The sequence below is a fragment of the Microtus oregoni genome, unplaced genomic scaffold (genome assembly GCF_018167655.1).
Source record: "Microtus oregoni isolate MIOR12 unplaced genomic scaffold, Mior012 000088F_ref0000325, whole genome shotgun sequence".
Lineage (NCBI taxonomy): Eukaryota > Metazoa > Chordata > Mammalia > Rodentia > Cricetidae > Microtus > Microtus oregoni.
The window spans coordinates 4,387,809-4,412,295 of record NW_024544555.1 but is presented as its reverse complement, the minus strand read 5'-3'; the positions used below and the strand labels follow the sequence as shown (position 1 = coordinate 4,412,295).

The window sequence follows — 24,487 nt, the reverse complement described above, 5'->3', positions numbered from 1 at the left end:
TGAGATGGGCTTATGAAAATGAAGTCTATTGTGTTTTCTTCTTGATGTTTTCTATGATAAAGATTCTGAGAATTCAGGAAAAAAAAATTCTGCGTTTGAGCCAGTGTTTTCAGTTGGCAATCAAACCATCCATTAGAACAATACCTCATCTAGTGGGACAGTTTAAGGTTCTCAAGACTCTTAAGAGCTCAAACCTTTGTTTGGGGTACATGATCTTTATTTTAAAAAATAGGGACTCCAGAACCTTTGTGTCTATAAGATACTTATATCAGGAACTAATACTGAGGCAGACTTTTAAAAGTATTCATTTGCAAAATTCAAGCTTAGTAGACACCGTACTATTACGAAAACTGCTTTTCAAATTGTAATTAGAATGGCACATTTGAATTTTGTAAAAATGCCTACCTTAATTGGTCACCTGGATTTCTGTCTGCTTTGCCATCAAGAGTTTTAGGATCCCGAAAGGGTGCGTGTGTCCTCAAGTCACACTTTAGGGGCTCCAATTAGGGTAACACAGTGTACCTGAAGGGAGCTTCTGTTCTATTTTGGAGCAGAGAGACTATGTAGAAACACCTGGGCTTGTTTTCAGTCTTGCTACAGTGGGCAGCGGTCCAGGGCCAGTCCACACACAGGTCTATGTTCCTTAGCGGACATCATTTCCGGACAGTCCAAAGCACTGCAAAGTTGCTGCCCTTCTCCTGGGTGAGAGAACACTTTCTGTCACTTATACTTGACCATCTGCAGCTAGCAACCGTGAAACAAGTACCTAAATCTTTATTTGATTTTCTATAACTCAGCACCCTCCTTCTTACCTGTTTTGGAGTGATGGCCAGTTTGGCCTGCTGGTTGGCCCCTCTAGGCTAACACAGCATACAGCCTGGGCCTCGATTAGTATGCCTACGCCAGAATCCCAGTACTGTACAGTTTCTAATCTCTGGGCTTTGGATCCCTACGGAAGAGGCCTCTGTGCTCCCCAGTGCCACACGGAGAGGGTGTCAGTCATTCCTTAGTATGAATCTACTCACTTCCCTCTGTTCCCACAGTAACCTGGTGGCTGCCTATGAATCTACTCACTTCCCTCTGTTCCCACAGTAACCTGGTGGCTGCCTATGAGAAAGCAAAGAAGAAGCATCAAAACAAGCTGAAGAAGTTGGAATCTCAGATGATGGCTATGGTGGAGCGACACGAGACCCAAGTGAGAATGCTCAAGCAAAGGATAGCTCTGCTGGAGGAAGAGAATTCCAGGCCACACACCAACGAAACCTCGCTTTAACAGGCACTCAGGGCAAAACTCCAGGAGCTCCAAAGTCCTCTGCAGAGAAAGGGCCCAAGGAAGGGGAAGACTGCATAGAGGTCACGGGCTCCACTCCTGGCCTGAGAGGTCATGATAGCACTGTGGATAGAGGGACAGAGTAGGAAACCTCTCAGCCCTTCCTTCGCCCAGTCTCCAGATGCTCCAGGACTGGCCACAAAGGGCATCAGCAATGGCTCCAGCTAAGTGCGTAGCCAGCCATGTCGTTTCTGTTCTTACCACTCACGCTCTCACTTGCTCCGTAGCATTTCGGTTTATGTGGATTTCCGAGCCTTTTTTTATTTTTATTTTTTTGCTTTTCATAGACTGGACTTTTTTTTTTCCTTCCTCGTCCAAGGGGAAGGTGGCAAGTGTTTTGTGTCTCCAGCATCTAGGGCTGGCAGCCCATTGCAGCAAGGCTCTGGCTTCCAGGTCCTAGGGTACCAGATTCCTGAGATACAGTCAAATAGAGAGATTAGTTGGGAGTTACAGATCACAGGATGGCACACAGTGTCACTGGTCATCCCAGACACACCGGTTTCAAGTAGAACATCGCCAAGGCTGTGTGTAGACAGTTCTGCACTGGACAAAAACCTGCTCATTTTTATTTTACAGTGAGGGCTAGGGCTGAAGCTGTTTTAATTTTTGTCTAATACTCTTGATGTTTGTAGTGAAGCCAAGATTTTGCCAGGGGCTTCTTCCAGAACAGAGAAAAAAGCTCTATTAGTGCTTTCCCAGCCCCAGGGCACTGTAGTTCCTATTCTGAATCAAAACCTAGAGTACCTGACTCTCTTAAAGGCAAGAGGGTTTGCATTGTTGGACACCGAGGAGACCCTTAATGCTGTACAAGATGGTTCCTACCTATTTAATAGAGTGCCACAGAACCTATAGTTCCCAACAATCAGGATGCTTAACTAGAAGGGGAAGCTGAAGCAGGGATGACAGTCACCCTGCTGAGAACCTATGCTTCTAGATCCATAGTTCCTACACACAAAAACAGACCACAAAGCAACAATCCTACCAGGCCTTAGTCTGAGTTTCTAAGTGAATAAATATATGGTGTATAAAAACCATGTGCCAGGCTAAAATGCCACATTTTTAAGTAAGTGATAGGGGCTATACAATCTTTTCCTTGTAATTTTCAATCTTTGAGGGTTGACGCAGAAGGCATTTGATTGTGTGAATTGTTGCACTGATTAAATACATGATAGCAGGTGCCTGAGTAATTTTTCTTTTTGTTTAACCTGGCTCTTCCAAACCTACTTTTAAATAGGAAATGGCTTCCATTAACATGTCTATTATGGTGAACAAAATTATCTTTATTTTAATTTCTATGAGGCTTAAAGCCTTCAGAATTTTCTATTTTTGAAATGCCACCACCAAAGTCTTTAGTGTTTCTCTCTTTAGGTAGTCACTTTTGCTAAAGCCACTTTCGGCTCATAAGAAAATAAGCAGAGCAAACAGGTCCACGAGGAACCGTCTGAAAGTTCCCAAGTAGGGCAGCAGTCCCAGGAGACATCTGTCCGTGGCTGACTCTGGTCTGCAGCCACGACCCCATGTGCACCAGCCACACTTGCCCTGCGACAGGAAGAGAGTCCACAGTGAACTCGCAGCTAAGACTGTCATGGGATCAGACAGTTGAGGTCTATTTTATCCTTGTCTCTGTAGCACACACACTCGAGGTCTAAGTGAGCGTCACGTGACCCATGCTCATCTGCTGACGTGGCACATTTCTTAATGTGTGTGTGTAGCCTGACACTTAAGGTTTTGCTAGCCAAGGTGCTTAGTCCTCCTTTCAAATGTGTGAACTTACAAGGTCTTCCTGAGTCTGCAGCAAACTTTGCAAGGGCTTTGGAAAACTCTGAAATGGAGCTTTGGCGTGGCTCTATAAAGAAGAACAGTCTAAGGCATAGCCATAGGCTTTTATTTATCCCAAAAACTGTTTAAGAAGGGGTCGAGTAACCTTACCACCATAAGGGAAACAGACTAGTAGATGTCTTCTCATTCCTACAGACATTACCTGAACAGGGGGGAAAATACCTTAGTTTGCTGCAGGGTTGGAATGCCCGAGAACTGAGAACCACCAGGCTCCTGTATATCTGTATCCCCCCATGCCCTGTGCCCCGAATCCCCAAATTCTGCGCAATGATTTAATTTCTGTGAACTACTTCAGAGCTGCCAGGAGTCCGGGTTATCACTTCATGCTTTAAATGAAAGGCAGAGAAAAGCATCAAGATAGTAACAAAAACACCCCTATTTGTCAAAAGACTTCCTCCCATAAATGCTTTCAATTATGACTGTTTAACTCAGAGGAGTATGTCCCAGTCATTATACAAACAGTGCCCAAGTAAAGCAAACAACACCAGTGTTCCCTCAGCGAACAGTGTCACCTATTGAATTACACTTATTTTTTTTAGAGGCCAACAGAGAATAAACTCACTAATAGCTAGAATTTCGGTCCTCATCTTCATTAGGATTTGGTCCTAGGGAGGGAGTGGGGTACAAAAGCTTAAGTAACGTTAGTATTTTCTATTTTACGCTGCAGCTTCTAGAACAAGATCTAACTGTGGTAAAAAAAAAAAACAAAAAAAAAACAAAAAAAAAACCAATTTTGTGTTCAGCAATAGTACAGCTTGCAAACTCTGTGGAGCAGGCATGGCTTGCTAAAAAAACATTTCCACCTTTGACATGTGTGCACAAATGAACCTGTGTTTATACATAGGTCAGGTTGAAGTCCCTGAACCCGTGGCCTCCTACTTCACTTAGCTTTATTTTCTAACACCTCTGCACTGCTGCCAACAGCCCATCTGACCTGAGATGCTCAGACCCTGCCGTACCTGAGCACTCTTCTACAGAGGAAGACATTTTCATATACAGGCAAGTGCTACAATTTTGGTCATCCAGTATACATAACACATCATCTGATATTTCACACATGTGTACAAAGAAAAAAAAAAAAGCCGGGTCCCAGAGTCAAGAACCATGGTTGGATAATGACACCCAAAAGTTAGCATTTGATCTTCCCAATCTCTCATCTGAAAATTACTGACTAGGCCTGCTCACCAACAGCACATAAGTCCTGTAGAGAACTCCACACCCATACAGACGCTCTGGTTAGATAATGTTTCTGCTCTATCATTCACCTTTTGAAAAATGTTGTTTGTCTGTAGCGTTCCTTTGCGGTGCTCCGGTCAGGACACCCCCTTAAGAGCTCTGAGAGCCTAACTTTGTCAGGACCTGATGCAAAGACTACAAAACGTGCTCACTTCTATTTCTAATCTGCTTTTAGATTATTATAAACTTACTCTGCATGAAATTTAACTTTTTTATTAGTTGAAAATGTGTTTTTATACCACCTGAACGTACTGCTGTTAAAGCACATGTGACTATCTGCATCTGTCAGGCCTATTCTACTTGTACCGAAGTTTCACTCGGAAGTGGCTACTAAACACACTGTACTATACCTTGTAATTTTTTAGGCTCACTTGTAGCTTTAAATGTTTCCAGATGCCTTTAGTTTTAGCTGCTGTAAAATAGCTACTTTGTGTTATTTGATATAGAATTGTTTAAAAAAAAACTCCATTTATTTATACAGAGACATTTATAATATTTTACAAACGTTCTTATATTCTGAATAAATATTTCTAATTCCATGTGGTACTTTGTTTAAATTAAAGAGTGAAGACGTTCCGTAGGGTATTTACCAGTCATACATGTAAATACAAACCAGAGATTGCTTACACTGAATCAGGGGCCCTGATGGAAACAGGGGCTCGATGGAAAACTATTTCAGATCAGATCAAAAGAACAACAAAACAAGAACAACAAAATTCTCATTTATCATCAATTTTTATTTGGCTGTCTCCACAAACAGCATGAACAGGAGGTTCTCTATTGAATGATCTTTTTAAAAACTAATCAGAACATCAAGTGTAAATTATGAGACAGCAGCTTCCTAGCATGGCGGAAGTGCTAAAAACACCGGCTTTGCTACATGGAGAGAACTTTTGATAACAACAGTTACATAGCTGAGAACTCTAAAAGAATAATCAATGTATTTCTCCTGCCTAAGACCTAAGGACATCAGGGCATTCTGGTGGAAAGCCTGGTTCTTACCTAAGTTTAAGAATTACTGTCATTTTCCATGTTTGATTTATACTGTTAAGAGTCAGACTGTGAATGAAGATAAGACATCCCACTGTCCGCTCATTTCTGAGTGGATTCTACATTTTGAATTTCTATTAATGCAAACGAAACTTCATAACTTTTTTGGTCCAGAGAGATGACAGCTAAGAGTAACACAGTCATGCCTTAAAATTATAGTAAGGAGTAACAGGAACAGAACCAATGGTAAATAGCAACCAAATTGGAGCCAATTTTATTGGTAATGTATTATAGATAGTCAGAATTAGACCAAATTTAACACAATATCTTACAGAAAGCCAATGTGAGCAACCTTGTATCATTGTAAAGATACGGTTTTAGTTTTTGAACTAGTGTGGATTACATACAACATACTTACTGTTAAAGATAGCCCTGCATTTCTCGGTGGAGAACACAGGCGGCAATCTCCATGTCCTATTCAGATCCCAGTCACTGGATGACAGTCACAGCAATGTAAGTGAAAGTCAGTACAGCCACTTCATGGATGCTGAACTTGAGGGAGGCGGTGGGGTAGAGGTGTCACTGAATAAATCCAGCTCTAGAGGCTGTTGTCACACCACAACAAACCCAACAGGCTACTTTAGGGGTTCCTTTTTGGTTTCCCTAAATGTGTGGCTATTAACCACAAAATAACTTTCATACTGCCACAGACATAATCATGTAGGAGTTTACACCATCTTTCCCGTATGAAAGCACCCTAATGTCAAGCAATAAAATACAGCTGTAAGTTAGCAAAGATTAAATGTTAAATCATTTAACATAAGACAAAACCAATTCATGAAGAAACCAAATTTACAAATTATTTATTCTAAAGCCCAGGTTTTCTAGTGAACATTACACCCTTAATGAGGTAAAGCTTGTGTGGCCAGCTTCTATGACCCAGCATGCCATTCACTTTTTCCAGACAAACTCACACACAAGCAGACTGTTCTGAGCCCGCACTGTCCAGGAACACCAGGTCTTCACAGCATAGTATAAACAGTGCTAAAGCTACACAACTAGGATTCACCTTTGGGCCCAAACTAAACTATATACTTCATTTTTGTTAGATTTAAGATGATCTTGTATTTATAGATTTATTTATTTTTGAGACAGGGTTTCTTTGTATAGCTCTGGCTTCTCTGGAACTTGATTTGTAGACCAGGGTGGTCTCTGCCTCACAAGTGCTGGGATTACAAGTATGCACCACCACGCCTGGCCTGATTTAGGAACATCTTAATTAAGAGAAAATCACTTAAAATAGCTAAAGATATTAAGATTCATTATGGTTTCATTGAAGCCAACAGACATAGGTCTAGTAAGTCAACATTCATTTTAAAACTATTGTAAGATTTAAAACTAACTGGCAAACATAAAAAAAAATAGCTCTTAAAGGTTAAAGCAAAGTTAAGGGTTTTACTATTATTCCCTATTTGTTAAACTGAAAAAAATTTATATTTATACAATGGAACTTAGCTGTCTACTGTCCTCATTTGAAACAAAATGCAGAAATGAAAGGCTCATTCCCTTGGATACTAGCATTTACAGTTACTTGTCCAATATTCAAACAAAGCAGAATGGGCTACATGAACAGCAGTGAACATTCCTGCACGCTGCGTGTACAGGCACACCACTGCTCATGCTCCAGACGCATGACTGCAACTCTGCCAGCTCTCTAAATCTCCCAGTTGGCAACCTCTGTGCTAATGTCTTAAAGCTTGAGAAATGGCTTTAAAATGTACAGTTGTATCCCAATCCAGTCTAGAGTTATTGTTTTAGACATCTGGATCAAATAATTACAAGCAGAAAGTATATGACCTCCTGTAAAAGCTCACTAAGAACTAAGGACTAGGAAATGTTGCCCATTTCATTCTAGAACTACACTGAAGTGTTTTCTTTGCTCCCACACAACTTCACGGTTATATACATTGACATGAGGGAGCAGAGCCCTTCTAGCTGCTTGAGGCTCAAGAGTTAAAGTTATGGCAAAATCTCATGGTGTCAGAGGCAGTAAGAGATACAGCCCAAACAAAAGACTGATTACTGAACAGATGCTCAAAAAATGGCACTCAACAAACGAGCTAGTAACAAGTCAAGGAAAACTACCCTGCAGCAAACACTGGGGGTCTTAGCTCCCACTGAGAAACCCATGTCCACTAAGACCAAGTCACACCCTGAAGCTGACTTCTGTCATTTCTTTCCCCAGAACCCTTGACCCAAAACTGCCCAAATCACTATGTTGAGGTGAATTCCTTTTAGACTGTGCTTTCATGCAGCTACCAGAGACAGAACCCATGCTTCTGCCACACAGACAAGATAAATGTAATCTCTCTATTGCTGACTTCAAATTAGATATTCTGTTGTGAAAATTCCAAAAGTAAAGCCTTAAAGCTTTAACCCAATACGAAGTACACAGGAAACCCACACAAACAAGAGCCCTCTCAGCACCAAGTTAATAGAAATGCCTTTACAGCCAAGCCAGTTCTATGCATTGAGTAGACGGAGGCTTCCACTTCCCTCAGCTATGAAGTACCTCAGTAACGACCGCTGTTTGTCACAGGAAACTGCTGGCAGCACACCCACGTGCAGTGACTGTGCCACACTCTGGGCTATCTTGTTATCAAAAAGACCTGGTTCCATTTCCAACAACACAGCAACTCCAGTTCCAGGAGGATCCGACACTCTTTTTCTGGCCTCCTTGGGCACCAGGCACATGTGTGGTACACATACATACACAGGTGAAACATTAAAAGACATTAAAAAATTAAATAAAAAATTAAAAATAAAATCCAGAATGCCTGCAGCTCTGCAGAATCAACAGAAAGGACCCAAACACTAGTCCTTAAAGTGAGAAAAATTATATTAGAATCAATGGATTGCTTGGCAATCATACTTACAACACTTGACTGCGGAGTAGAAAATGTCTGGGAAGGTCAGTACTTTTTGACTGTTCGGGCTGGGCACCGGCCACACTTCTCACCTGGAACATCATGAAAACACTCAACTGCTAGCGATGCTCAGTAGTTTTCCCTTTGGGCTCTGCAGAGCATCTGTTGGAAATGGCAACCTACTTCTGACAAATCTCAGATTACTGATCTCAATCTGCTACCTTCTGACACAGGCTTCAGGAACAACCCAATTCTATATATTGAGAGAAAAAGATGTGGAGGACATTTCTAGATTTTTAGGAAACCATACAAATGTATTTTATAGTGTTAAGACACCGCTCTGACCCAGCTTCAGCAAACTGTAAAGACAACACCAGATACACAGAGGTGATAATACCTTTAGACACAATAGTGGTCTGTGGTCTCCTTTGCTGAGGGTCACTTCGAGTCACAACACATCTGCACTTCTTCTCTCAGGCTACACAATCATCCAACTTAAAGCCAGGAGGAAGTGTTAATACAACACAAAGAAAATACTGCCTCAGAGAACACAGACACAACTGTTGTCATTAAAGTCCCCAAGAAGGGAAGTTCACAGCTAGGGAAGGTCACAGTGACCACAGGAAGAAAACCTGCCCAGCAAATGATCATGTCTAGGTCCCTCCCTCTCCTTCTTATTTAACTAATGTTAGAAGATCAGACTGCTAGGTGAGGGACTTGATGATAAAACATTTTTAAATGCACACAGGTACCAGTTCTTGACATTTTTAGAAAACACGGTGCTCGATAAAGGAACTGGATTCCTACAGCCATTTTCTAAGATCTGCAGTTTTTTATTGACAGTACATGTAAATTACTAGAACCGCCAAAAGAAATAGCACAGCCAAGTCTTATAGCATAATATTAATCTGCTATATAGCTCCATAATATGTAATTACTAATTAATATTTAATATAAAAATAATGATATTCAAAGGTCAGAACAGCAAGTAGTGACCACAATTCCTGACAGTGCTGGGAGACCATTTTTTTGTGTATTGGTACAAAAAGCTAATTAGATCTTTCAACGTGTTTAATCAATTTCACCCATGTTACCAGGTCTGCTAGGTTTTTCAGGTCCCTCATGTCTCAGGACGGAATCACTGTTTAAAATACTAGAGTCGTTCATTCACTGTCTCTAAACAAAACTTACAGAAAGCATGTAAACTGTCTTCTTTGTCTCTTGGAGTAAAATGGTTCAGGACAAAGTTATTTAACATTCTTCAAATCACTGAAGTTAGACATAAAAGCACCTACAATCTTAGACTTAAAAAGATTCACAGCGCACTGCACCTTGGAACACATGCGGGTTGGGTCCTAAGGATGTTTACAAAGCAATTTCAAAGTCTCACCCAGGAAATACACAAAACATAATAAGGCTGACATATCTACTGTTCCATCTAGCATCGTACATCATTGCATATTTGGCATCTTCATCACCAGATTCTATGAAGAAATGTTAACACAGCTCAGAGAAGAAATCCAGTCCTGTGCTAAACTCGGTCTCTCAGATAACCTGAACAGGGAAGGAGTAAGCATAGCAGATATACACTAACAAGGTAAAACAACTTAACATCTTCTGCATAGCTGAGTCACACTAGACATACAAACCTTAAGTCTTCTTCCAGCATGTTTTTAACAGACTGCTGTGAGAGGCAAAGCCCGAAGTTATTCGAATTGCGTCCCGGCCAGCCCCTTGCTTTGTCCCACAGGGCAGGAAATGAAGCAGTGCAGCATTTCTTGGTTCTTACAGCCGGCCACTTTAGAGGCCATACTTCTGCTAACTAGTCACTTCTGCTTTAGTACAGAGAGCTGAAAAATCCAACCTCTACAGGCACTGGAGGGACTGACCAAAATACTCATTTAAGAATAAGACACTCTCTCTCTGAAACACACACACACACACACACACACACACACACACACACGGTTTCCAGGCGACAGTGCATGAGTGGAAATGACTCACCTGCTGAGTAAACTAAGTTTCCACCCCTTAACCACTTAACAGAAATCTGGAATGCTGGGACAACTATAAATATGGCTCAAGAAGACCCAACCAAAGCAGCCGTATTTCTGACAAGAATAGTAAGGGCTTCCAAACACAATCATATAATGCATTAAACAGCAAAGGTCACAGAAGGATTCACACAGTAGTAGCATAGAAGATTCTAGACACACTGTATCATTGTGAACTCTCCTGCTTAGCACCAAAAGAGTGACACTTTCATTAATAAACAGAATTTCTTCTTTAAAACCAGCCATTTAAAAGCTAAAGCAATGTAGTAATACCAAGTGAATTTCTTACATTAATAGCCCTTCCTCTCAAAGTTCTGAGGGGCTAAGGAGAAGCCCTATTAAATAGGCTACATATACAGAATAAAGATTTCTATAGTAATATTTATAAGCAGAGATATACTTTGTGGATACCACTTGTAAAAAAAAACAACTTTAAAAAACCCACAAGACAGATGCACGGACACACATGCACTCAAACACCCCACCCCCACCCCCAGGAAATATTCTCAGCGAGGTCAGATGCAGCCAAAATGCTATTGCCTCCTTAAAGCTCTGGTGATTGTCCTCAGTTCCAGGCGACCCTTTGTAAAATGGGCATTGTCATCCTTGTTTGGATTTAAGAATCCTGAAGGAGCAAAATACAAAATACATTCCTAGGTGTGAGCTAAGTACATTACTTAAAGGGTCCCCCAGCAACATGCTTTATTTATTTGTACTGAGTACATTGCATAACCCCTTCTTTTCTCAATTTATAACCCAGGGGCTTCAAGATATTAATAAAAAAGCATGTCACTCTGCTATTACAGCAAACTGGAACCTAATATAACATCAGTTTTCACAGCTCAACACTGAGATGCAAGATAAAACTAAGATGTAGTTTTCCACACATAATTACTCTAGAGTATGTATAGATACTTCACATGAGCAGAATCATTGCACAATACTGAACAGCTGGAGGCATGATGGTCAAGGCATGACCCAAAGTAACTGCCAGGTACTGGCTTCCATGCTCTCTGCTCCAGCAGGCATAGGTTTTCTGACAGCATACATCAGAGCTCAGAATTACAGCATCAACTCTCATCGACTCAATCTCTCTTCAGGCTGTGGACTTTGTCCTGATGAAGTGCTCAAGAGTTCACTGTGCAAAATAGTATCGTTTTGAAGATGCTGGTTCTAAATAAACTGACAAATTCCAAATAGAAGGATTAGATTCTCAGAAGCAGAGAAATGAGCAAAGGCCTGCAATCCTCATGTCACGATTCAGCTCTAACTGCTCATTAATAACTGGGGATTTATGTTTCTTTTAAAATTTAAGAAGAAAACTCAATGCAATCACTAAGATGGGGAGATGAAATACTCCTACTAACGTACTAGTTGATGAGTTAATCAACAACTCTTTTCTTGATCAGAAGACAAAATAAATGCCCTCAAAAGGAAAAGACAAAAAGCAAAGGCCACTAAAACTTGGTTGCAAACACTGAAATGGTAAATCCATGTAAAAAAGTCCTAACTTCATTTACAGTGCAAACTGGTGTTTCTTTATAGTTTCTCTTCTGTGCAGAAAATCTCTTTAGAAACTGCCTCCCTGCATTTCTTTCAGATACCTGAGAAAGGTAAGGCTTGAGGAGACACGCAAACGTAACAGGTCTCTGACCACGGGTTTCTGCAATACACTTGCTGCTATCAAAGGTCCAAGGTTTTCATTATAGCATTTTGGTCAAACTTGAAACTCAGAAAGGTTCTGGATGAAAATGGGAACTTGCAATGTCCATTACACGCCACAGAGTGTCCCTCAACAGGCTCTACCGAGGGGTCTTCACCAGAACAAGGCAACTCAAATGCTCCATCTGATCAGGAAACAAAATTAGTAGTCAGTAACTCTGAAAGTTTACCAAACACTGCCCTCCACCTACTCACAGAGGGCAATTCAGGCACACCTATGTTTACTTTTCTAACAGCTGCCTCAATCCAAAGTACCCCACTCAGTATTCAATGGAGTCTCTTATCCACCACGCTTATTTCTACTAATTCAGATTCTTAACCTCTGTGCTCTAAGACCCTTGATATCCCCTTGCTTTCAAATCGGGCAGATTGTTAGCAGTATTTGTACTAGTGCCGGAGTAATCAGAGTTTCTTGACAAAGGCCAATATGAAAATACCATGAAAATTACAATTACAATGGGAGAGGGGCTGTAAAGATTAGGAAAATACGGTTGTAGTTTACCAAGTCATCAACAGACCAAAAGAAAACCTCAAAAGCTTTTTGGCAATCAGTCTCAGCAATGCCTTTCTTTTAAATACAGTACCAAAAGCCAAAGGGTGGGTGAGGGGTTTACACACTAATTAAAACACTAGTGAAAGCCCCACATTTAAAAGATAACAGTAACTTCATTCACTTGGGAGCACGGGCACAGACAGGCCATGGCGCACACGTGGAAGTCAGATGACAACTCCGGTATCAGTCCATGCCTTCCACTTTGAGATGGGGCCTCTTGTTTATGCAACAGCCATGGCCAGGCTAACTGACCAGAGACTTCTGGGAATCCAGTCCCTGCTTCCCATCCTGCTACAGGGACACTGGGATTATATCTGCACTACCAATGTCTGGATACACATGGGTTTTATGGATCAGAACCTGGGTCTTTCTACCCACTGAGCTATCTTCCCAGACACAGAACATCTCTTTTAAGTATTTTTTAATGATTAGTTAAGTCAAGATACTAAAAGTCAACTCTGGCAGCTGCAGAGGTGATTTTGAACTCCATTCCTGGCTCGGCACAGATGGAGGTAAGCAGCTTAGCCATCTCAGGACTGCCATCAATGAGTCACTAGTGGATTTGCATCTGAAAACTGTCCTATAGTATTTAAATAAATATATAATACTTAAAATAAAGAAAACAATGCTCTTCATTTCTTTTTCTCTTTTTGGTTTAAGACAGGGTTTCTCTCTGTAGCCCCGGCTGTTCCGGCTCAAACTCCGACAGATGCACCTGCCTCTGCCTCCCAAGTGCTGGAATTAAAAGCGTGCACCACCATCCAGTGTTCATTTCTTCCGAGTTTTCAGTATAAAAGCTATCAATTTAGATGAATATGTAACAGTGACACAAAGAAATTTCTTACTATTCAAATTGAGACTGATAGTGTACTATACTTTAAAATGACATCTATTAATCAGATGTCATTAGCATTAAAAATACTTTCTGTATCTGTTGTAAGTTTCTGTGGTGGTCTGAATGAGAATGACATCCACAGGCTCACGTATTTCCATGCTTGGTCCCCAGATGGAGAAGTGTTTGCAAGGATCAGGAGATGTGTGGCCTGTGAGGGTGGGCTCTAAGGGTTCAAAAGTTCACTTCAGTCCAAAGTCTTTCTCGGGCTGCTGTTTATAGATCAGGATGTAAAGCTCTCAGCCACTTCTCCAGCATCCTGTCTGACTGCGAGCTGCCATGCAAGCAAGTCCCCCAATTAAAAGCTTCCTTTTAAGAGAGCTGCTTTGGTCATGGTGTCTCATCATAGCAATAGAACAGTGACTAACACAGTTTCCAAACCAGACACACTGCATCCCTTACTGAAGGAGAAACGGCATCATTTAGGTAAGAGGTGCGCACTTAGGAGCACTTCACTACAACAGCAGGGTGAGAACGAGGCAGCCTCCTCATCACACCGTTCCCATAGCCCACAGGCCAGCGTTCACAGCACACACTCAAGTGGACTTGAGTGTTTACAAAAGGAACAGTATGTTCAACAGTGAGTAACGTCCTTCCATCCAGTGTCTACTGAGAATACAACACTTGACATCTCTGTAGTACACAGGCAGCTCTTCCTGTGTAACTACCATTACCATAAAGCACAATGATGTCACAGCTCCAAAAATCAAACCTAGCCCCCCACATGACAATTAACAAGAAAGAAAGAAAGAAAGAAAGAAAGAAAGAAAGAGGAAAAGGCTTGCCTGTTTCAAAGTTGTCCTGAAGTTTCCGTGGATGCAGCCTCTTTTCACATTTCTATTGAAAACAGACACACAGCACAGACTTGTTATTTTTACATATTAAAACTCAAGAGATACACGATCAAACATCTCAAGAAGAAAATTAAACCAGGAATCTAATCATCTCCCCAGTGGGTTTCCTTAAAGCTCAGCTTCTGAAGAGTTTGGAATATATACCAACTTCCTTACCTATCATGACCCAGAAGTAATGGTTATGAACAACACTCAGCGTACAGCCTTTTCACCTTCAAAGGCAGAGCACTGCTCCACAGCTTCTCCCGTTATCCTAGTGCTAGCAACCAAACCCAGGGCCTGCCGTATGCAAGGCACAAAGAGCTCTGCTAGTAAACTACATTCCCCAGAGTTCTAACCTTTTAAGTGTAACTGGATGCAAGCAACAATCCTTTCCAACAAGCACAGGGCTTAACTCTCTGCTGAGTTAATTTGGAACCATGAGTGAAACAAATAAACCCTTTCCTTCCCATGTTGCTTTGGTCATGGTGTTTTATTACAGCAACAGTAACCCTAACTAGTCTCCCACCCCCTTTAAGTTTAAAGTTACTAACTTAACTCACTTATCTTGTTGTTTTGTTTTTTGATTTTTCAAGATAGGGTTTCTCTGTATATCCCTGGCTGTCCTGGAATTCACAGACATCCACCTGCCTCTGCCTCCCGAGTGCTGGGATTAAAGGCGTGTGCCATAACTCACTTTCTTAAAGACACAGCAAACAAATGAAATAGAAAAATCCAACATACACTAACAGAAAAGTTAAAGACACTCAACTCTCTTGTTGAGAAAACTTCTAAATTTGTAACTGCATTGCAACAATGAATGACAGCACCAGACGATCTCATGGAAAGAAATGGAGTAGAATGGTGGATACAAAGCTGAGGGTAGGGAAGACTGAAGGACAGGAAGAGGCTGCTCAATGACTAAGTTACAGCTAGATGGGTTAAGAAAGCTTGATGTGCTACACAGTAGCACAACTATGAACACCACTGCAGACTATACTTCAAAAAGCTAGGAGTGTCAACCACTGTCTCCTTCTGCCCCAGGTTGGCCTCAGAGTTATTATGTATCCCAGGCTTGTCTTAAGCTTGAGTTCCTCAGGCCTAAGCCTCCTAAGCACTCTGCCTGCACATCAGGCTAAATTTTTTCACCATAAACATTATACAATGTACTCATATATTGAAACATATGGCACCCCATAAATATCTATATTCTTATGAATCCAGTAAAATACACAAAATTAATTAATATCCCTTAAAAGACGTACATGTGTGTGTGCATGTGGTGTGTATGTTTGTGTATGGTGTGTGAATTCCGGAAGCCAGGACATTGCATGAGATCTTTGGGAGCTAGAGATCAAATCTAGCCTCTGAAGAATAGCAGATGTCCTTAGCCACAGACCCATTCCTTCAGGCCCCTGAACAATGGGTTTTCAGAAAAAAAGAATTGCTTGTTTTTTACTATATAGTGTTTTTAAGGCTTTAAAGTAAATGTAAAAAACCACACAAGGCAAAAAGTAGAAGTGTACCCAATTATTCTAGGCCTGTAGTTAAGAATGGCCAAAGGGAGGTTTACGTTTTAGTTCATGAAGGCAATAAAGAACTCAATTTTATTAAAATTCTATCATTAAAATTTATCAAATAAAAACAAGAACTAAGCCAACATTATTGTGTCTGGAGACACCCGGTCCATTCTCAAGGAGAGCAGTCCCTTAGGCACCTCACCCGGAACTTACCATCACGGGATTCTGTTGCTTTGCTGGTTGACTGTGAACTCCATTTGTTCTTTTCTTCTGATTAGGTGAATCTTGATACTGTTTCCTGCCATTCCCTCTCATATTTTGATTCTATTTTTCCAGTAAAAAGAACATGTAAATTCATGGTACAACAACACGAATATACCTCTATGAATGTTTATCTCAATTGAACAGAGTTCATAAAACATCACCTAAATGTTTACACATTTGCTTTATCAATGTACTTTCTTAGACGACTGCTTTGCAAAGGAACAGCGGAAACAGGGAGCAGCAAAGCACCATTCCCTAGGTCCTTTCCACACCTCTTGCTGTATCCATGCTTATAAACTGTTTACAATGCACAAACATGGCAGCGTAGAAGCCCAGGTAAAGCTCACACAGAGCACAAGGCCCCAGAGTCAAGCTCCAGCACAAAGATAAAGGAATGGGAGCAGAGGCAGAAACTGCGCTGGGAAGGCAGCTAGGGCACCCGGGCAGCCTGCTTTTCTCCTTTAAGCTTATTTGACATTGTGCATGTGTACGGGGCTGTGAGTCAACGTGGGTGCCAGTCAGAGACACTGTGCAGACCAGGTTCTCTCCTTTCACCTTTACACAGGTTTCAGGATCACACTTGGGCCATGAGGCCACTGCAGGGAGTGTCATCTTGCTGGCCCCTACAGCTCTTAATAGTATAAATTATGCAGTAGGGACCATCAGATATCAGAAAATTAAAATAAACAGATAAATGTTTCACAAAATAATGAAGATCAGTGTTTTAGAAACTTGGGCCTTTTAGTCTTAAATTTAGGCACAACCTTTTCAACTACCAATTTCTCCTTCAGATCTTGAAAAACAGCTATTTGAGAGAACTGTGACTAATGAATGTAACTATTACTTAAAAAAAAAAATGCTGGTCTTCATTCCACCTACTCAGCCACAGAGAACAGGAGGTCATTGCTGAAATAACTGACCAACAGTAAACCTAGCTGAAAAGGACAGACGGTGGAGCTCACGCACCACACTCTCAACTTAAGCTCCATTTGTCTCTTGGCAGTATTTCCTTTCCTGCTGCCATTCTGATGTGCACCTCAGTGGCAGAGACGGGATGTTTGTCAACACTAGCAATACTCACTTTAGCCCATACCAGTAGCTTTTCTGCTGCTGTTTTTCTCCCGCTCTCCAAACATTTTAAACCCTCAAAAGAGAAACTCTGTTGCCAATAAAAAGGAACAATTCTTTTGTTGTTGTTGTTTGTTTTTCGAGACAAGGTTTCTTTGTGTAATAGCTCTGACTTTCTTGGAACTCCCTTTGTAGACCAGGCGGTCTTGAACTCACTGAGATGCACCAGCCTGCCTCTGCCTCCCAAGTGCTGGGATTAAGGGTGTGTGCTGCTCTGTCGGGTGACTACTCTGAAGTCTGCGCTAGTTCCAGCCATAATCACTACTTAGCACACACACCTTGTGTGCGTATGGATTTGCCTATGCTTAGGGACACGTCACAGAACTACAGTTTCTGCCTCTGATTTATTTCACTTAGCCATTGTCTTCAAGGATCACGAATACTGTAGATGTCTCAGAATTTACTTATTAATGACGGAAAACAGTCCAGGGCACGAACATGACACCTTTATTCATCCATCTATGTGTTGTGACTATATGCAGCTGTGATTAGCCCTAGGATGACATTATCCTTTAAGGCCGTTCTTGGTTCATTTGCTTATATATGTAGGAGTGGGGGTGTGGACTCGTGATAATCTTCCGTCTAACTGGTGGGAGATCACCGATCCTTTTCCCAGCAGCCACCTCTCCTTACACTTCGAAGAGCACAGTGCAGGGGTCCTAGTTCTCTGCACCATCACCAACACTGATGGATTTCTGTTCTGTTGGGTTTATTACCACAGCCATCCTGAGGTATAACTGATCTCTATTTCCCAATGACAAACACTGTGAGTCTTTCCATACTTAATAGCCATCTGAACTTCTTGAGAAAAGGGTTTGGTCAAGTGTTTTAGAACAAGGCTGGGCTTTATAGAACTTTTGAGTGGCTATTGTTCTTGAGGCAACAATCTGGAAACCAATAAAATGTTCATTAAGTGAACAATAAGAAACTGAGGTATAATCACCTACCATATAATACGACAGTAAAACTATGTAATACACGTTGCTTTTTTCTATAACAATAGATCCTATCAACCTTAACTCAGAAATTGTCTGTTTTCGAGTCTCTCACTGGCAGCATGCATAAAGAGGCTCAAGAGGAACATCCCATTATTTACCACATTGGATTTATTCCAAGACTATGAAGGATAATGAGTCTCAGGTCTGTTCAAGTCACAAGCTGGGACCATGGGCAACTGCTCAACAATTCAGAATTCTTCTAAACAGTACACATAATTCCTCTGCTGAAAATGATTTCGAAGTGGAATAATCAAAGCATGTGGAAGGATTCAGTGACGCCCTCACCTTTGTTTTGAAAGGGTCCGACGCTCCTTCTGCGTGGTTACCATGTGGCTTCTGCGGCAGCGGCTGCCTGTGCTTTACCCACTGGTCACTAGGAGAACCTTCAGGAAACAGCTGCTGGCTGTGGCGGAATTTTGTTCGACTACACCAAGGTTTAAAAAATAAGAAGAGATTTCCACTTGCAGCTCTTTAAAAGTCGTCAGTTTAACCAACCTAACAACTATATATTTTACTTTTTTATAAATCATTTACCTTTTCCCACAATTCCTTAAGTTATAAAAGCAGGAAAAACCCCGTTTTTTTAAACAGTATCTCTGTGTAGTCCTGGCTGTCTTGGAACTTGCTCTGTAGGCCAGGCCACCGTTAAACTCAGAAATCCTCCTACCTCTGCCTTCTGAGTGCTGGTATTAAAGTTATGTACCTAAATGTCCAGGTAAAGCAGAGATTCTGATCAGCTTTGCCAGCTATATTTTATATTGGTGCTAATGAATTTTTCTTACATTAACAACCTATCCTTTCTGAATTATTCAAACCATACCATCCCTATAAGTAATTATATTCTTTAAATCAAAAGACAGTTCTTTGTAAATTTAGTTGAAGCAGTGAAATGATGTATGTGAATTTTCTTTTTAATGGGATAGTGCATTCTTTCCAGATGGCTCAGTAAGGGATCTGATAAATAGGTTGGTTACAGCCCCTACCAATGTTATATGTAAATTAGGTTACTTTCCAGAGCACAGCTGCTTAAACCACAGGAGATACAAAATACTGCAATGGTAAAGACTTCTGAATGTGTAGAACCAGGAGATACCTCAAAGCCCCATATGCAAGAAGTCTGAGGTATCTGTGGCCTGTTCAGTGTTTTCCACCACCCCAGCACGTATGCATCAAATCAGCCCATCATTGGACTGTCTGTCCTCTGTTAGAACACTTGATCTGGAGACTGACTAGGACCTGGTTCAGCAGGTAGAATCACGCCCTGTGCAGGCCTAATGGTCTGAATTGAAGCTTTGAAATCCATGGCCGAAGGAGAGAACTGACTCCAAAAGGTTGTCTTCTGACCGCTGCAGGCCTACACGCGCACACACACAGACACACGCACACACAGCCTTCTAAGGAAGAATGTTTCATTTGAAGACTGCTGCTGCACATACACACTACTCTAGAGAATTTCACCCTGGAGCATCCCACCCCACACCTGCATATACGCAGAACCCTAAAGAACATAAGATTATCAGACTCCTGTCAGAATTCCTTTTTCCATGTAAAACTTACAGAGCTGGATCTGATGGCTCCAGACTCTAATTAGAACACTCGAGAGGCTGAAGCAGGAGGACTGCTGGTTCGAGGCCAGTAGTGTCTATATGCTGAGTTCTGGACCAGTCTGGACTACAGGTGAGACCCTGTCTCGAAGTATTTTTAAAAGTCAAACTAGGATATGTTTCCGTAATTCTACCTTTTCAAAAGGCAAAACAGTGACATTTCCTCCAACATAACAGACGGTAGGACTGAAAAGAATGCTGCCTCTAAAGGAAGTATAAAAAGTAGCTAAAGCCTGCACAATCACCTCTGCTCCTAACAAGAGCAGACACTCGAGCACAGGCTGCTGGAGACCTCCGCAGCCATGCACAGCCACCACTTACGACTTCTTGGGAATAGCTGCTTTTATACTCTGGGCTATAGTCTCGTCTTCCTGACTTCTGCCATACTGTTCACTTATTTCTATTAGTGTGTCTTTATAATTATAATTATTATAAATTTTGAAAGACAGAATGATTCCTGAGATATTTAATCCAATGTCTTTTCCTTGTAAAACCAACACAAATAGGATAGCACCTATTTAAAATTTATAACCATAAATGTGATATAGTCTTATTGCTTTTTTAAATATTAAAATCCTAGATTAAAAAGATCACCAAATTAGAAAAAAAAAGTAAAACAAGAAGCAAAGTAAAACTACAACTCTGGCAAAAAAAAAAAAAAACAAACAAAAAAAAAACTTATAGCAAGCTGCTTATGAGATCATATACCAAGTCTAATGAGAAAACATACGTTAAGGTCCTTGCTGCCAAGGCTTATTATGACTAAGTTCGATCCCAGGAACCCAATATGGTAGAAGAGAACTATTTGCAAATTGTCTTCTACACACACACACACACACAAACATGCACACACCGTGTTATGTACACACCTACACAAAATAAACTTAATAAAATTATATTATACACACTTAACGAAGTTACTTTCCAAGTCTGTACCGAGTTCCAAACCAGTAAATGTCAATGACAGTCCACACCATGTAATTAATAGACCCTCTTCATAGCACAGCTGAGAGCAAGCTGGGGAGAGGTCTCACTCGGTAAAGTACTTGCTGTACAAACACGAGAACCTCAGTTAGATCCCAGAACCCACAGACAAAAGCCCAGTTTGGTGATGTGTGCTTGTAATCCCACAGCTGGGGAGGCAAGACAGGCATAATCCTGAGAACTCCAGGCCAGCGAGAGGTCATGAATCAACACACCAGAGGCCAATCTTAGACCTCCTCATGTGCACATGCGGCCACACACCTACATGAACATACACATTCATTTGCATGCAAAATTCTGTAAAAAGTCCAAACAGCTGTCACCGACTCTAACAAATTACTCAGCAGCATCTCCCGCCTCCTGTGTAGCAGAGACCTCAACGCACCCCATTCAATCACCTCCAGAAACTAAATCTTCAACACACACTCCTCTCCTTTTCCTGCTATTCTGAAGTTGATGTCCTCTCGAGTGGACTATTTTAAAACATGCCTGAAGTGTCTTTCCACGAATTAGCCCCTTTCATCTTAGCAGAAACCTCTAAAGACTAACTTACGACAGAAACTGAAGACACAACAGAGCTTCTAGGGCTCTCAAGCTGCTCTGACTCAAGAAGCAAACGGTGTTAGACTGAACACCCCAGAAAGCCACCGTCTCACAAGGACATTTCTGTACCTCAACTTTTCCACAGTGGGTTTAGATGGTGTGCTGCCAACTGAAGAAAAACCATTGTCACTGTCCGAGGAATCTCCAAATCTTCGAGACAGCCAGTCCCTTAATGGTCTATGGAAACATGAACAATTCATTAAACACAAACAAACAAACCTGGAATAAAGAGCAGCACCAAGGACAGTTTTACAGTTGAAGAAATAAACATACCTGATAAAGGGAATGGCCATAAAAAACTTATTAGGTGCCAAGCCTAGCTTGGACTTGGGCGTCATGTCATTTCTGTGACAAGGCAACTTCTCAATGGAGAACCACTCAATGTTCTGAAACAAGACAATCGCATCTAGCTGATTACCATCAAAAGTAGCTAAAACCACCCCCGTGCCTTTCAATCGCGATTCTATTTAGCAACCCACAAATATTCTTAACTCTTACATACCCTAATTTCTCGTCTGGTTTTGGGGTTAAATTTTGTGTCTTTTGGAACTCCTGGAATGATGTACAAGCGAGCAAGCTGGTCATTGATTCGAAGTTCGATGTAATCATCCTTACAAATATAGTCTTTTATATCAAAACCAGTTTCTTCGAAGACCTGGAAATAAATGTGGACAAAATATTGGATTTTAAACATTTGAGAGTAAGGCAGGAAGACGAGTTCAAGGGTAGCTAGTTACATGATTGAGATGGTGTCAAAACAAAACAGACGAAGACATCATCCTAAATCTAACCCGTAGCTAGAAAATTAGGATAAAGCCCCCCCCCCCCCAATGTAATGCTAAGACAAGTAAAAACTGAACAGATTAAACAGGGATAAACTATAGGCAAAGGACTGCTAACAATCTGGCTACCTATCAGCCAGGACTTCTGGACTGCTTTCAGACAGTGCTGCCTGCCTTACACTGTAGCGCCACCAAGTGGCAGAAGGACTGACTGCCACTCTAGTACTCCTAGGTGAAACACTCAAAAAAAAAAAAAAAAAAGGCAACTGCATGAATACAACCTTAAAATTTTCTAGGCTGATGGCCAGGTAATGCTGGCAAAAGCCCTTATCCCAGTACTTGGAGGTAGAGGCAGGCGAATCTCTGGTCTGAGGCCAGCCTGGTCTATCGAGTGAAGAGCTAGAGAAACCCTGTCTCAAAACAAACAAACAAGCAAATTCTAGGTTGTAACCGTTGTGACTATATGGAGGAGGGGCTATTGGAGGTAATAAGGGTTAAATGAGGTTCTTAACCATATAACCCCGATTTTGGTTAAGAAAAGACCACAACAGTTCTCTGGACAATACCCAAACATACCCAGGAAAGCCCACGTGGACACACCACTGGAAATTAGATTCCTACAAGCAAGCAAGAAGGTCTGCAATAAAATCCAACTAGCTGGAGCTCTAATCTTGGATCTCTAGTCTCCAGATCTGCAAGGAAATAAATTCTGCAGTTTAAACTACCCTGTCAGTTGTAAGTCAACTCAAGCAAAGTAAACAGTACCTTTACTTTTTTTTAAACCTTCCACCCAACTCCCTAAGCTTTTAGGCAAAGGCAATCATTTAAAATTCAGGATTAAAAAACAAGGCTTGCCTTTAAAAAAAATCTACCAAAGGGAAGGCCACCTGCTTCGTGAGCCTGTGATCCCATCTCTCCCATCTTTCATGGGTGCTGAAGATGTAAACTTGGACCGTAGGCTTGAGTATAAGTGCTCTTACCTACAGAGCCCTCTCTTCCCAGCATGCTTCCTTCCCATGGCGGTTTTCTGAAAGGCATTCTATGCAAGTGTTCTCTGACCACACTCATAACCTCAATCTTCCTTCTTCTCCCCGAGCCCCTTCAGCATTTCCAATCATTCCCCGAACTCACTCTGTTCATATCCTGCCTATGTACACATGATTGAATGTACCAATATAATGTCTAGGGTTCCGAAAGGAGAGAGAATGTATTTATCTTTCTGGGTCTGACTTAATATGGTTAAGCTCTGGCTATGTCTTTTTTCTGCAGATGACAAGAATTTGTTGCTTGAACTGACATTACTGGCACACACATAAAAACTGATGTATACTAGCAATCCAAACTAAGCTTTCCTGCTTGGGCAGCAAGCACTCTGCACACTGAGCTACACCTCAGACCCTACACCAGTGCCTTTTAAGAGCTGTAACTTTTTTTCTTCACTAATAAGCTACATCCAAACTAAAACAAGGTAGTAAACACCACTGCATCAAACACACCAGCTCAAAAACATCTCAAAATCAAATTTCTGCTGCTTTCCCAAACTCTAAGATGTTGCTTCTGGCTATGAAGTTCTTCAAAGTGACTGTCTTTAATACATTTGTGTGGTTAAATGGCTTTTCTGAAGTAGCTAGGCTTTTACATAAATACAGCCTAAACTGGAACAAATCTCAAAGGTTGGGTAAAATATGGGGCAGGATAAAAAGCTAACGGCAGACTTTCCATACATTAAAGGCAAAATGGTAAACAATAGTTGCTGTTTAGGTTCAGGGACCATTAAAGAGCTAACCAGAAAAAGAGAATTTTACATAAGGATGAATGGAGATTCACCCATTTGGAATTTCCCTTTTACAGAGCCACTCCCTCCTTCGAGGCTGTGTGGCAACAGAACTGCAGAGGGAAAGGAACCCGAACCAGGTTCAGATGCTGCTGCGGTTTACATCTGGGATGTCCTCAACAGGCTGATGCTGGCACTTGGCCTCCATCTCATGGTGCTATGTGAGAGGCTGTGGAGCCTGCAGGAGGTAGAGCTGGACGGTGAGAACAGGTGAGAAGATCTTGGAAGCCTAAACCAGCGTGGTACCAACCACGCTCTGAGCCTCTAGGTTCAGCACATAGACAGGCACCAGCTGAGATGCCCAGAACCACAATGATGCCTTCTCCACGATTAACCAAGGCTCTGACAGTGAACACCAAAGTCAATTCTTCCTCCACCAAGTGGTTTTGAAACA

The 24,487-nt window shown here is 41.4% G+C and overlaps 2 protein-coding genes across 3 annotated transcripts in view; one reads left to right on the top strand and one right to left on the bottom strand.

The window, feature by feature from the left end:
* Nucleotides 1-4,900, top strand: part of LOC121442232 (colorectal mutant cancer protein) — a 368,334-nt gene extending 363,434 nt beyond the window's left edge. For both annotated transcript variants that reach the window (XM_041643697.1, XM_041643696.1), the window contains one exon: nt 1,093-4,900. In XM_041643697.1, coding sequence (XP_041499631.1) covers nt 1,093-1,273 — 181 coding nt within the window. In that variant the 3' untranslated portion in view covers nt 1,274-4,900. The remainder of the gene's footprint in view (nt 1-1,092) is intronic.
* Nucleotides 4,901-9,134: 4,234 nt separating this feature from the next.
* LOC121442240 (m7GpppN-mRNA hydrolase) overlaps nt 9,135-24,487 on the bottom strand; it is a 38,275-nt gene continuing 22,922 nt past the window's right edge. Inside the window, exons 5-11 of the mRNA XM_041643704.1 lie at nt 21,980-22,132; nt 21,751-21,863; nt 21,547-21,654; nt 18,572-18,710; nt 16,110-16,220; nt 14,329-14,380; nt 9,135-12,223 (exon numbers count right to left, since the gene is read on the bottom strand). Coding sequence (XP_041499638.1) covers nt 12,060-12,223; nt 14,329-14,380; nt 16,110-16,220; nt 18,572-18,710; nt 21,547-21,654; nt 21,751-21,863; nt 21,980-22,132 — 840 coding nt within the window. The 3' untranslated portion in view covers nt 9,135-12,059. The remainder of the gene's footprint in view (nt 12,224-14,328; nt 14,381-16,109; nt 16,221-18,571; nt 18,711-21,546; nt 21,655-21,750; nt 21,864-21,979; nt 22,133-24,487) is intronic.